Below are 13,830 nucleotides of genomic sequence, written 5' to 3' on the forward strand. Positions count from 1 at the left end.
ATCATCACTTGTCTGTGTATAAATGGAATAGAAGGTGAAATAACTTCCTAAATTGCTGTTTGTTTTAGCTTCCAGAAATGCTTCATGGAGATGGAGATAATGAAGAGCATGGTTATTGTCCTGTGGGGCAGTTCATTCTTCAGAATCTAGGCCTGCTCCTTGGATTTGCTATCATGCTGGTGATTGCCCTCTATGAAGATAAAATTGTACTTGACATCCAGTTTTGACCTAATTCTGGTAATCACTGTGGTTACAATAATGTTACTGTATGGCTTTGAGTCTGCACTGTTTCACTGTATGCACATTGCTCAGAGGAAAAGCAGTGGCTTGCACTACTTACACAAGTACAGTATATTCATTTCTGTGTAGATTAACTTCTGCTTTTTTTCTGATTGAAATCGGATGAGATTACCCAATGCATCTTATAAACTCAAGTGAGTGACAATTAGGAAATACTAAATATGAGAAATAAATGCCAAGTTCATGTACTAGATAGGAAGCACTGCTTGTTTAAGAAATAAAAAGTGCAGTGAATGATCTACACATGTGGGAAAATGCCATTTCATTAGTACATTTGAACAGAACCCAGAAAATGTTACAGCTGAAGTTCATACCTCTGCAAGGAACCTGAGTAAGCGTTTAGTGCCACATAAGTCTTAAGTAGCTCACATATATATATATATATATATATCTGTATGTATATATAGATATATATAGAGATGGATATATAGATATATACAGATGTGCATGCCATGTACATGTGCGTGCGTGTGTGTGTATATATTCATTCTGTGCTGATTCTTCTGCATAGTGGTGACTTGAAGTATTAAATCTCACAACAGCCCATGACTGGAAACCACTGTGCTGGTTTAAATTCTGAAGAAGAAACCAAAACCCGCTAAACACTGTTTAAATTCTTAGAATATGTGTTAAGCTACACTCCATCATTATAAATCTCATGTGTAAGAAGGCAGGCTGTTGCAATATATTCTGCAAAGTGCTATGTTCTGTCGAGGATCAGTTTGACGATGTTTTTCCTGACTAAGATTTATTTGATGTTTGTTCCTTGATATTAGTAGGAAAATGCAAAATGCAGTAGAATTAGTGTTAGTTTGGGGAGATCCCTGATGTTGGAGTTATTGAGCTATTTCTGGTTCTTTTTTACAGATGCTAAACATGTATTGTGTGCCACTTGCAGCATAAACTACTGAAGATTTGTGGCTGTGAATTTGTGCAAACTCTTTTAACAGAGAATCCATATGGGAATTTTCTCCATTTTTAGTAACAGTTGTTTTGGTCTGTTTTCTCCTCCTCATGTTAAAACAATCCAAAGTGTAAGAAAGATAACTAGGTTACCGAACCTAGGCACAAAGGTTAAATTATGGTCTGCGATGTAGTACTGGTAGGTTATTTACAATACTGTAATACCAGATCAAAATCTGTTTCTGCAATGCCTTTGATATCAGATACTGTAGCACCAGCCATTTCTGGTGGTAGAGAGTATGTAAGAGGATGTCTACTTCCAGTATAAACCAGTTAGTTAATTTCTAAGATATTTCTTACACTTTCAGTATTAATTAGGTTATTAAAAAGCAGATATGATAGACCCATGGTATGTGTAATTTGGAAAGATAGACTGAAAATTTGGGCCTTAACTTCTCCAATCAGCTGTCCTAGAGCGGATTGTGCTGATATTCTTACATTGCCAGACATGAGTTAGTTCTTGTACCCATCTCCTTAAAAACATGAGTTTGTGAGGAGTGCAAGTTGATTCTGTAGTACCAGTTCTAAGTAATGGTAGTAGCGTTTTTTAAAACATGCAGTTCATCTTCTTTTATGTGTATGCCAGATAAAAGCTGTATTTTGACTATGTGCCGTAAGTTTTGTTTAGGTCTGCTTGGTGCCAGTGTAACTGCTAAGAACACTGATTCTAACGCCTTTAATGAGAGCCAGTTGGTATCTTCATTCCATTTCAAGTTAATGTGTTTCCTGTGGCCCTTTTACTTTTTCAAGCTTCATTGGTCAATTTAATTTTTACTGAGAGCAGCTCATGTATGTTAAAGATATCGGTTGGTTCTTGCCAGTATTTCTTCTAATGCAGTATCAAGAAACAGTATTAAGGGTCCATTTCAAAGACGGGCACAGTTTCTTCAGTGAAGAAGCCAAAAGCCCAGAGTTCAGGCATGCAGCCATTTGATGCTCTGAATTCAAGTTTTCTTTTTCCTTCTTTAAACACGTTTACTGTTGGACCCTGATTAGCAAACACACTGTTGTTAGCTTCAGATGACTGAATTTCTGCAGTGTAAAGATCCTGGGTGACATTTTTTCATAGTGCCCATGTCAGGTCACCAAGTACCATTTTCAGAGAGACTTAACTCACTGCATACCTTCTGAGGATCTAATTTTAAACAGCCTGTTTCTTAGGTATTAAACTGACCCTTTTCTGTTAATTCTGTTGAGTATAAAGGGGTTATTATGTGGTTGAACTGATACTTTGTCAAATAATTTTTCAAAGGTTATTCCTTTAAAATCTGTTCAAATGAAGATTTCTGTATTTCAGGTAGTATATTTACTTGTGTATTAGTTGGAGTATGGTTATAGCTTAATACACTGCCTCTATAGAAAAATAATTAACTTCCTTCCAAGACCATCTTCAGACAAGGGAAAAACATGGTCCTTGAAGGTAGGTACTGTATTTTTCATGAAATATGGTTATTTCCTTTTGTTTTCTAGTATTTATTGCAAGTTATGAAGAGCAGTGTAACTAACAGCTGTGACTTCTGTATGTTTCCACCAGTATTGCGTTCCAGGTGATTCTAATGTATGCTTTTGAGTCATGTTACAGACAATCTGAATTCCACTACATTTCTACTTGGCTTCAACATTCCATTCTGCTTGAATCCAGAGTCTCATTTAACTTGTATTTGTTGGAGGGCATAAATGTATATTACAATGCTGTCACTGTGTGACATCCCATATGAATTTTGATGTAGATCACATTGCACTCAATCCGCTGTGATTATGCTTCGAAAATACTGTAGTTGCTAGATGCAGTGTGATTTCTTTTAATTTTTTTAACTTTTGTTTTTCTTTCCCCGTTAACAACTAAGTCTATGGTTTAAAATGTGATTCTGGTCCTATAAGATATAACTTGCTGAGCTGTCAGTCTTTTTGTTAAAACTAAATAGGTTTTTTAAATTTTATAAAGCTGGAAATGATCAAATGCTGTTTTGTTCATTGTCAACAGTGTTGTGCTCATTTTATGTATGTTCCTTATAAATAAGGAGCTTCCAGAAATAAAATTATTCAAGGAGCAGAGATTTTTCGTTGGCTTTTATACAGTTTTGCTGTGCATCTTTGTATTTTAGTATTGGTATTTCAAATTCCATGAAGGGCACAAATGCAACATTGCAAACAAATTCATTGTGATTTCTCTTTTAACGTGGCCTTTCAGGACCAACATGCATCCTTTATAAGTGATCTGGAAAATGCACCTACCTCCCAAAATGGGGACAGGTTTATGCGTTAAGCTGACATAGTAACGCCACACCCCTTCTGATCCAGTGCTCTTCGGGTTTGTCTGAAGCAAGAGTTACTGCGATGACGAAGTTGGTGGAATGGCCTGTTGTTGACAGAGTCCCTCTTCTCTCGCTGGTCTTGTACAATGGGGCCAGGTAACTCGGTCGCTTTGGAATCTCTGATCTCTTACACGGCTTTAGCCATATCTGCAGTGAAGAATAAAATAATCTTCCTCATCTCAGTTAAAAAAAGAAACAGGGAACAGTCTCAGCTTTGCTAAAGTATTGGGACATTGTTTGTTAGGTTTTTGGTTTGTTTGCTTTGTAAAAGATAGCCCTGGCAACCTGTTTCTTGTTACAAGATCGCTTCCTCTCCCAAAATACGCAACACCAAACTTCCTGGTGCTGTCTTTAATAGCAGATAATCTTAGCTCCTCTCACACAATTTATTTCTATTTCAACACAAAACAGATTAATTAAATTGTTTTGTAAGAATTACCATGTTAATTCCTTGAAGACTAGAAATTCAAGAGTACTAATTCTACATCATCTGTTAGTATATAATACTATAAAATGTCACCGAACAAGAAATACTGACCACAGGCACTATATCATAGAGGACTTTCGGATGAGATTCTCCAAGCATCTTAGTTTGCCTGTTCCAGCGTGCTCCATCCAAGAACAACCCCCGAACGTAGACACCTGAATCAGTTGGAAAGGATAGCATGTTACCCAAAACCTGCAAATGTCTGCTAGCTGAGAGCAGCAGCTAGTGCAGTGCACTTAGCTGTCAGTTAACTGAGTGTGTGTGACTTCTGTGTGTTCTAAGTGATGATCAAATAACTTTGAGTGTAACAAACACAATCATATACTTTATAGCTACAACTCTGTGAGGTTTTAAAGTTACAATGTCTAGTGATATCGCAGTGTATCCAGGCTCTTCTGAATGGTCAGTGACAGCTGAAGAATGATTCCGCAGTACAGGACGCTCTTTTTAAACTTGTCACTATTATAAAGTTTTCTGTACATACTACATATTGTCAGCTTTACTGTTTCCAAACTTGGAGATTTTATCATATAAACAGTCTTTTGCTATTTAGTCTTCACATTGTTTCATTGCTTATGTTTAAAGTTGCTATTTGCTTATACCTTTCTAAGGCTGTTCATTAAAGAAGTAAATGTTTAAAAACCATAAATATCTTTATTTGACATGTCACGATGACATGATATGATATTCCCTCAGAATTCCAGAAGAAAAAAGGATAACAGTGCCTGGTTTTCATCAGTTTTGCACCCTCTTGCTCTGTAGACTGAAAACTGTAACTTCCAAAACAAAAAATAAACGTGCCCCAGCCCTAATAGAAAATGACTTGAACTGACTGGATGTGGCTCTCCCAGGCAACATGCTAAGCCCTTCTTTTTTATACAACTTCCAGTCAAATTGATCCTCAGAAAGGTATTAAAAAGAGTACTAAGAACAGTTCTGTTTAATCTCTCCTTTTTTCTGAGGAAGGGTAAGCTAACAAACATACTGCAACTGAAACCTAAGGTAAGTAGTATATGATAAAGCAGTGTCATAAAAGATAGAGCTTTTCCCGTCTTAAGAATGGTCCCCTATTTCCCATTGTGATCATGTGTGTAAGATACTTGTCTAGGGATAGTTAAGGTAGCATACGTAAATTCTCTGCTGAATGCTTGGTTTTCCTTGGCTTAGAAAAATAAGCATTTTGAGATGTATGTACTAGTAGAGTGAAAAAAAGGGGGGGGGGGGTGATAAAAAAAAGAAAGTTTAATCTCTTGTGGGAAGTTTGGGTCAAGGAATGTCCTCTGTTGGTGTTATTTTGTATCTACATGCTAATCCAGGATGTGAATTAATCTCAGCTGTTCCTAGGGTCTTAAAATTGCCTCTTTGCTTCTTGTGCATCTCATGGGGAGCAGTGCAGATGTGCATGGTTGCCTGCTGAATTCGTTAACTTAATTGCATAACTGAGCCTGCACATCAATGTTACCTTCTAAATACATCAGCAAAGGCAAATAATTCTCTGATGCATTTGCTTACCATCCTCAGGAGCAGTGTCGTATTCCTTATCTTCCAGCACTTCATAATCGAATTCTAGTTGGTCTATTGGAATGGTGTATTTTCTGGCATAGTTCTGCTGGGCACCTGTTAAGAATGCTTGAGTGAAGAAGAATCCTGAAATCCAGAAGACTGGTGGAGCTCCATTTTCATACCACAACTGCAGCAGCAAAAGAGAGAGGGGGGAAAATAACCAAATGTGCCTTTGATTTTATTAGAAATTAGGAAAGCATATATCTTCTAGAATAACAGCAGAAGTAATTTCTTGCTTTGTGAATCCAGGGCTGCTTTTCTGAAAGCAGTGGAACTTTGGATGGCTGAGCACAACCACACAAGAAATCACATACAATAAGATTAGTTTCAATAAGTCCGTTAAACATGCATCATCCCTCTTAAGTTCATCAAATCCTCCTTCTCTCCCTTCTTATGTATCTTTGTTTCTCTGTGCAAATGACAGGTCTCTTTTGGAGGCTGCTTTCTCTTTGAAAGGATCATATTTCCCTTCCAGGGTCAAAGTCACGTGTTGTGTGTACACCCAAGCTGAAGATGAGGAGGGACAATATGTTTTATAATTAAAGTAATCTGGTCGTAGGGGGCTGTGTTTGGGGGCTTGTGTTTGGTTAATTTCTTGTTCTGTTTTTAATAACTTACACTGTGGAGGCATCTATGGAAATATTTTTAAAAATGACAACATTTGTTGGATTGGGTTATAATACATGTGAGGTCTGTTGCAATGGTGAATAATTACTGGGTGCAAGAAGACCTTTTTCTGATTGCTGCAAACACCAGTTTTGACTAATGTCTGAAAAAAATTCCTACACTGCAGAGAATTACAGTGCAGAAACTACACCGTTTGTCTCTGCTAGTAAAGAGTTTTCTCCCCAAGAAATAAATATCGTTGTAGCTACTGTCAGGCTTTCTGCAGATAAAAGTGGGAGTTACCGAGGCATGGGGACTGCGTGACGTGTCCCCAGCATGTAAAATTGAGGTTCTCTGGAAATGCAGAATTTGTGAATATCCTGCTAGACCCAAAACTGGCTGCTGCTTTTGCTATTTTAATTTACTTTTGATTTTAGTTCTATCTTGGGACCTGTTTTTACAACAGGTATGGAGTAGGGCGACCTGCTGTAAGTTTGGTTTTCTTAAGTTGATAGTGATTACTAAGCCATAGAATGGTGCTGAAACTCTAGCTGTTACTCATTTAAAGTCAAGTTTTGGGAATGCACTCTTATAGGTGAAAGAGCCCCACTGATTGATTAACTCATCCAGCTTGCTTTCAGCATTTTACTGAAAGCTTGGTATTTGACTTTGAACATAAAGATTTTGTGTTCAAATGTTTATAAGGTTGCACACTGGAAAAGAAACTCAGCAGTATTTTACTAAGTTCTGTTTGAATTAAATTCATTACCATCACCAGATCTGTATGAAGAGGCCCTTAGTAAATTTACATCAGAAGGCCAGTTCTGTCATACAGTATTACTGACACACAGGAGCTTGCTCTTTGTGAGGTGGAGGGTATGTGGCAAAATGTAGTGCTTCATCAGATGCTGTGATGGGTAAAGGGCTGTACAGAATGGATGTGCGGATGAACTGACCCTGTCAGTTATTCAGTGTAAGTAAATGGCGTGTGTATGTTCACTGGTGGAGATGTCACCTGCCATCAACAGGCAAAAATAATAAACAGCATTGAACAAACGTGTGTAAATAAATGGAGTGTGCTCACCTGCAGAAACTTCAGTCTTTGAAGGAAGTCGGTCACATAGCTGCCCAAAGGCTTGAGGCTTGGGTAAGACTTACTCATCCATAGTTCTGGAATTCTGCCTTTCAGAATGCTATCCACCACGTTTTCCAGTTCAGCAGACATCACTACTAACCCCTAAAGTAAATTTTGGAAACGAAGATATCAAAACATGTGGCCTAAGCAGGTTGTTTTAATGCTAATCAACGTAGTGCTCTGTCCAACAGATGTATGAACTGAACCACATAACAGTGTGGTCAGCAAACTTGCTGAGGGTGCACTCAATCCCACTGGTCTTCTCTGAGTTTACTAACTGTTATTTATCATTATTTAAAGTTTCCTGAAAACTCTGTGACATTGCTGCAAGTGCCTTATTCAGAAGTAGCAGATTTTTTAGCTTGTAGTTTGGCTTTAACAAGGAGAGGAGTAGTGGTTTTGGGGATAAGTAAAAATTCCTTAAACTTTGTTTTCCCCTGTTTTTTTTTGTGGAGTTTTGGTTTGTTTTTTTTTTTTCCCCTTGTATTTTGCACAGCTGTAGCTTTTACTCGTTTTGATCCTGAGAATGAGCATTGACTTTAGACTGTGATATCTTAACTGGAATCCTCACTAGCAGTAAGTTGCTATTTGAGATGTTGAGAACATCTGCTTTCATCTGTGAGAAATTCTGTGAGGTGCTTCAAGTCTTTCATACCAGTGAGGCAGAAAAACAGATGCGCACTTAGATACTGCCTGTCTTGCTAGAAAAGCTGTAGCTGAAAACCTTCTGATTTGGTTTCTGTACAACAGGCACAGTAGTACTGTTATAGTCCATTGTACTCCTACCAGATGTTAAGATACAGACCAATAAATCCATTTCAAACTTGGATTCATTAAAGTATTTGACTGACCTGAATCCAAGGTCAGTTTTGCTGGGCACTTGCATTGACAGAGATCAAGTCTAGGTTCTAGGTAAATGCCTTTAAAGGTTGTCTTCAGCTCACCTTTATTGCTTTCTGGATGTTAATACAGGAGTCTCTTATCGTCTCCAATAACTTGTTAAAGCGTCCCATCTCTTGTACAAGCACAGTATTCATGCTTTGGGTATAAGTAGTTGGATATCGTCTCATTGCTGCTTCAGTGTCAAAATTTGGAGGAAGTTTGCTCAGGATGTCATTTGTGATTTCATGGACAACTTCGTCAGTGGATTTTGCACCACCACCAGATGCCTGGGACTATCGGAGAGCCAAAAAATCACATTTATTTTGAGAAAGACGACTTAGGAGAGTAATTTAGGTCTTACAAAGGCATTGTTTAAAAGACCATTACAGTTCCAGCCCTCTTTCCCTGTGATGGATTGAAATTAATTTGTTTCAGAATTGCCCATATTATTGCAATAAGTAATTAGTTTAACAAAATTTAGTTTCCCTCATCTTTGTACCCTCCTCATTTTTTTTGTGGAAATCCTGCTTCCATTGTAAACCAGTCTTTCTACCCCCATCTCCAGTGTACCCATCAGGACAGTGGCTGGCCAGGTACTGTGAAATGGCACAGAACAAGTTCTGTCTTGCTGTTCCCCTTGTTCTCTGTTCTTCATCTTCCTCATGAAGCTTACAGGAAGTATAATATTCCTTGATCGTACCTGGCTTTCAAACTGAACTGAAAATGGCCAAGAAGTTGAAAATTATTAAAAGCTGAGAAGTGTAGGTACATTTCCTTGGGAAGACAGGAAAAAATGCAAAGCCAAAAAAGCCTTAGAAGATTCTTAAGTAGAACAGTAATTTCACCAGAATTGAGACACAACGCAATAAGGTAGGGCAAAAACTGGAAAAAAAATGTAGAGATAGAGTAGAATATTATGGCAACATGGTTTGTGATTTCCATACTTTACATACCAGTGTAAGAAGAATGCTGTCAAATAACAGTTGTGTTTCTGACTGATCCTTGGTAATATCCGCATTTGCGTTCATTCCAAATATCTCTGGGGAAGGATTCAGTGGAAGTGTCTTTGTATAGTCAATATAGCTTTGGTACTGAAAAATGGAAAAAAAAAAAAAACCACAAACCCTATAGACCCACGCTCTCCTGTGCAATAAATTAAGCTGCTTACTGTGTCTTTTTTAGCTACAGCAGGTATGATCAACTAATTCTCTTATGCCTATTCTGTAGTGCTTTTAACTTCAGCAGGCTCTTTCTCTTACCATCCCCTAAGGATGCTGGCTCACACAGAACAAAGGCAATGTAGTGGGTAGTAGTTGGGGTGTGTTCTTCACATCATTTCCATTTCTTAGAAGTCAATGAAATAAATTCTAATAAAACAGATTAAGCCACAAAAGCAGGCAGTGACAGCAGTAAGCTCTGAGGTTCATAGCAACGTCACTAAAGAGAGATCTATTTTTGTAAAAGGTAAGCAGTTGATAATCCTGTTGTTCTGGGATACTTACATCTCCTTCAGGAGGAGCAAAATAAAGGCCACTTGAATCAAATTTATAATCTACATTTGTAATGATTTCTGAGGAAAAGAATATGTTTAGAACACTATGGAGCGTACGCCGATCCCAGTCATCGGTGACTCTGCCACCATAATTACATTCTCCAGTCATATAGCAAAGAGCATCATATGGCACCTCCTGAAAAAAAACAAGACAATGATCTGAACTGCAGTCTATAGCACTTCTCTGGGCAGCCATATTGGTGTGACTGTAGTTTGAAAGTCATCCAGAATTCTCACTGAGAAGTTTAAAAAGTGTTACGTTACTTCTGCTAGTTCATGCTTCAACTACTTTAATAATCATCCATCAAGTCACCCAGCACTGCATCTTTTGAAGAACAGTAGCCTCAAAAGTTTCTGTAGTAGTCCAGCTAGAACTTCATGAGTACATGTTTTTGGAAAACTTTACCAAATTTCCTTGTTTCTCTATACATACTTCTCTCTCCATCACCGACACCTCCCCTTAACTCTTCTGCAGGGAAAGAAACACACACCTTATTGAAGTCACTTTCTCATGCTGAATCACAATTTACCTATTAACCACACTGATAACCAAACCCACTCCAGGCTGCCAGTGTTATAAAACTAACTCCCCTTTCCTGTCCCCAGCCACAACTTTTAACAGATTCTGGCTATAGGGAGTTGCTTAGAAAGCTGGAACATAAGGAAGTGTCATGTATTGCTAGCAAATTCCACAGCAGCTTTGAAACACTGCCTAGCTCTGCAAACAGGGAAGGAAATGTCACCTGCCAAGTTTACACAAATAGATTAAGGTACAACAGGCCAGGGTCTAATATTGTCCCTATCATTAAGTAAATCATAGTTAGCAGTAAGTATTTTAGTACACTATTTTACAGTTTGCAGTAACATCACTATCAGCTGAATCTACAGCTCCTGTCTAGAGATAGGATAAGATTCCAATGAATAAGACAACTGTATGGAATAAACACTGCTCTATTTTGCATAGCAGAACTTCTAAATTGTAATTTGAAAGTAAGTTTCCCACATAGTTATATACTGATCAAGGTGTGCTAACCACTTAAAATGCTTGTAGTTAGTACCTTGCAAGTAGACCTCGGTTTCTAATTCACTGCTCCCCATTTGCCATGGCAGAACCCAGCCTGCCTTGACACATGCACTAACAGCTCAAGAAAGTGCAAGCAAGGACTGGTGACCACATTGAGAGGTTGCTGTACCTCATACTGGTTGAGGAAGGTGTGAAGCTGCTGCACACTGATGCGCAAGTCGGTCTCATTGAAACTGTATGGAATGTTCCAACCCAATGGTCCGAAATTCCGCCTTTCTTGCACGAGCGCATGAAAGAAGCACAGGCCATACAGCAGTGTCTTGAACTCAGCCTTAAAACCAAATGCAACAGCATTAATTAATCATAGCTGGTTTAAACCATTTCATTTTTCTCACAGCCTGCATAACAGTGCTGTCTTTGAGTCACACAAATAGCAGCCTCTCCTGCTTTGTTAACATACTGTTTGCAAGTCAGGGGTAGCTCGTTCTTGACATACAAAGGCATAAACAACAGTTTTCATAAACATCAGTTCTGAATACTCACTTAAAACTGTATGAACCCTCAAAGCAATTTCATTTAAAAGCTATATATACATGTATATAATATACATGTTACATACAACTATGTGTATGAGACCACAGAGCTCTGATTTTTTTTCACACCACTGTATTATACAACACTGTTCATTCATACAATATCTCTGTTGTGATTTTGGGTTTGGTTTTCTCTTTATCAAGAAGGAGGCCTGTAAAGAAAAACTTCACTAAGAACTTTTGTTTTTCAATTGAGACTATTCAGCAAAGCGAAATACCTCATTTAGAACTAGATTAATTATAGAAAAATAACGTAAAATAATATGCATCCAAACAGACATCTAATTATGAAAAGACTTTTTATCACCAGTCGTACTGTGTTGGGTTTTTTTTTAACTCGAGAGCTCTATTATTAATGCCCCACCACAAAATTTCACTTGAAGAAGTAGGAGAAAAGCAATGAAATTAAAAAAAAAAAAAAATAACTTCACCATTGCCAGTAACCAAAAGTGTTTCATTGCAGTGAAGACAACTATTTAATCTGGGAGGTTCTTTTCCCTCAGAGCACTCATAGAGTCATTAGGGTCTGCTTTAACTGATTTGCAAAGTTACAGGATGACATTACTAACTGGTTTGCTGCAGCTGTTGAAAAATTCAGGATCAGATATTGGATCCATCATATACGAACTAATTATATTGGCCCGTAAACCTTTGGGTGCTTCATTAGTCATCTTCACTCCATTCTGAAGTACAGACACTGGGAACGTGGCAGATGGGTAACTGGTGAGCCAAAGTCTGAAATCTGGATGTGTTGTATCCGGGTTTAGCTCCTATAATAAACACATATAAATACAGGCAATTGGAAGACACGCTAAATTAATACACACCACAAGTTTTATTATTAAAGCCATTTATACTTTTAATTTCTTAGATACTTATATGAGATTATAGTGAAAGTCACAGTTATAAATGACAACTTCCCTTCCACAGCTGGTGTATTTTTATTGAAGCCTTTCAGTATTTTGAACTAAAATTTGTCCTCTCTGTGCACGTTTGTGCAATATGTGACCAAAACGCACTTAGTGTCGCACAGGTGTTCCGGGGAGGGCTATAGTAATAGTATCACATCAGAAATGTGTTAAGTTTATTAAGGGGGAAAGAAAAGAAAGAAATATACACTAGTACCTCTTTGGAAACCTATAGCTGTTCAAGAGTAAAATTCCTTAACATAGTGCATTTCTGCAGTGATAGACATTTGACATATGTCTATTGCTATATATGATATGTCATATCTATATATGACATATGATGCCCTGAAGAGACTGTTGTAGCAGCTGGGATTTACCATCCAGGGAACAGGCCAGACCCATCATGCTTGTGAGCACTTTCTATTCCAGCAGGCAGAAGGAAAAACTCAGTATGTGACAATTACCCTTATATGATAGAAATTATCACGAAATATTGCTAAGCTGGAAATCATCATGAAATATTGCTAAGCTGGCTTTTCAGTCACCTGAATGGATCAGACATGCCTTCAAAGGTATTTATAAGGAAATACTTATTTTTACCTCGCAGACTTTTTCCAGTGTTGGCATCCATGAACTTGCGAGATGGCAGTTTTGCAGAACTACCCATGTTCCTTCCTTTACTGCATTCTGGATCATTTTCATGGCTATTGGGCCTTGGCCTTGACCAAGTGACAGAGAACTAAGCTTTGCATCACCATATCCCTGCATACAGAAAGCATGTTATAAGAAAGAATAATACTGCATAAATAGAATAAACCTTCTGGTATGAGAGTTCATATCTATATGTATTCCTTAAATATTTAATGTACAGCATATATTAAAATACAGTTTAAATCTTATTTTTCATGTCATTACAGTTGACTGAAAACCTCTATTCTATCTGAAGTTCCTTGTTTCATGCAAAGGTATGCAGACACACACACACACACACACGCATCGACTACATTAAAAAAGCCTGGAGATATTAAAATACCTGATCATCCGCAAACCTGACAAGGGCTGCCATGGGGTCTGCACCAGGGGAGAGTACAAAGATCAGTGGTGCACAAGCATGACTGTCAGAAAATGCTTTTGACAAATCAAATGGAGGTGGCTCAATAAATGGACGGCCCAAGTTGTGAGTGATAAATTCCTGCACCATTGGTATTATCTAAAAGAAAAGGAAAAATAGAATTAAATGTCCCATTTTTGTGTAAGCATTAGCACACATTAAATATTTTCATATAAATCTCAAGGACAGCATGTAAAATCAGATACTGTCCCAGAGGGATCAATGATTTAGCAGGTGCAAACCTAGGCAAAAAAAAAAGATATGTTCTAAAAGGGTTGAAATTGGAAGTGCTATGCAAATGACCTTTAATCTCATTTCTGTCACCACATCAGAACAGACTAATGTGCTGGTATAGGAAAAAAGATATTTTCCTGCACTTACTTGATCTGTA

At 37.8% G+C, this 13,830-nt stretch overlaps 2 protein-coding genes across 10 annotated transcripts in view; one reads left to right on the forward strand and one right to left on the reverse strand.

Annotated features, from left to right (window-relative positions):
* The window catches only part of SLC39A10 (solute carrier family 39 member 10), an 88,611-nt gene extending 85,293 nt beyond the window's left edge, over window positions 1–3,318 (forward strand). For 5 of the 6 annotated variants that reach the window (XM_061376944.1, XM_061376935.1, XM_061376929.1 and 2 more), the window contains exon 10: window positions 69–3,318. In XM_061376944.1, coding sequence (XP_061232928.1) covers window positions 69–227 — 159 coding nt within the window. In that variant the 3' untranslated portion in view covers window positions 228–3,318. The remainder of the gene's footprint in view (window positions 1–68) is intronic. The other variant, XM_061376922.1, reaches the window with a different exon arrangement.
* The window catches only part of DNAH7 (dynein axonemal heavy chain 7), a 116,022-nt gene that overhangs the window by 339 nt on the left and 101,853 nt on the right, over window positions 1–13,830 (reverse strand). For 2 of the 4 annotated variants that reach the window (XM_061376652.1, XM_061376668.1), the window contains 11 exons: window positions 13,362–13,538; window positions 12,929–13,090; window positions 11,990–12,190; window positions 10,997–11,158; window positions 9,754–9,939; window positions 9,205–9,342; window positions 8,314–8,544; window positions 7,319–7,471; window positions 5,578–5,755; window positions 4,117–4,220; window positions 3,469–3,725 (listed from right to left, as the gene is read on the reverse strand). In XM_061376652.1, coding sequence (XP_061232636.1) covers window positions 3,519–3,725; window positions 4,117–4,220; window positions 5,578–5,755; window positions 7,319–7,471; window positions 8,314–8,544; window positions 9,205–9,342; window positions 9,754–9,939; window positions 10,997–11,158; window positions 11,990–12,190; window positions 12,929–13,090; window positions 13,362–13,538 — 1,899 coding nt within the window. In that variant the 3' untranslated portion in view covers window positions 3,469–3,518. Of the gene's footprint in view, window positions 1–3,468; window positions 3,726–4,116; window positions 4,221–5,577; window positions 5,756–7,318; window positions 7,472–8,313; window positions 8,545–9,204; window positions 9,343–9,753; window positions 9,940–10,996; window positions 11,159–11,989; window positions 12,191–12,928; window positions 13,091–13,361; window positions 13,539–13,830 lie in introns of those variants that run through there. The other 2 variants (XM_061376660.1, XR_009728958.1) reach the window with 2 other exon arrangements.

Source organism: Neopsephotus bourkii, unplaced genomic scaffold, assembly GCF_033783945.1.
Source record: "Neopsephotus bourkii isolate Nb327-2 ecotype Australia unplaced genomic scaffold, CSIRO-AGI_Nbou_v1 NB_196, whole genome shotgun sequence".
Taxonomy (NCBI): Eukaryota; Metazoa; Chordata; class Aves; order Psittaciformes; family Psittacidae; genus Neopsephotus; species Neopsephotus bourkii.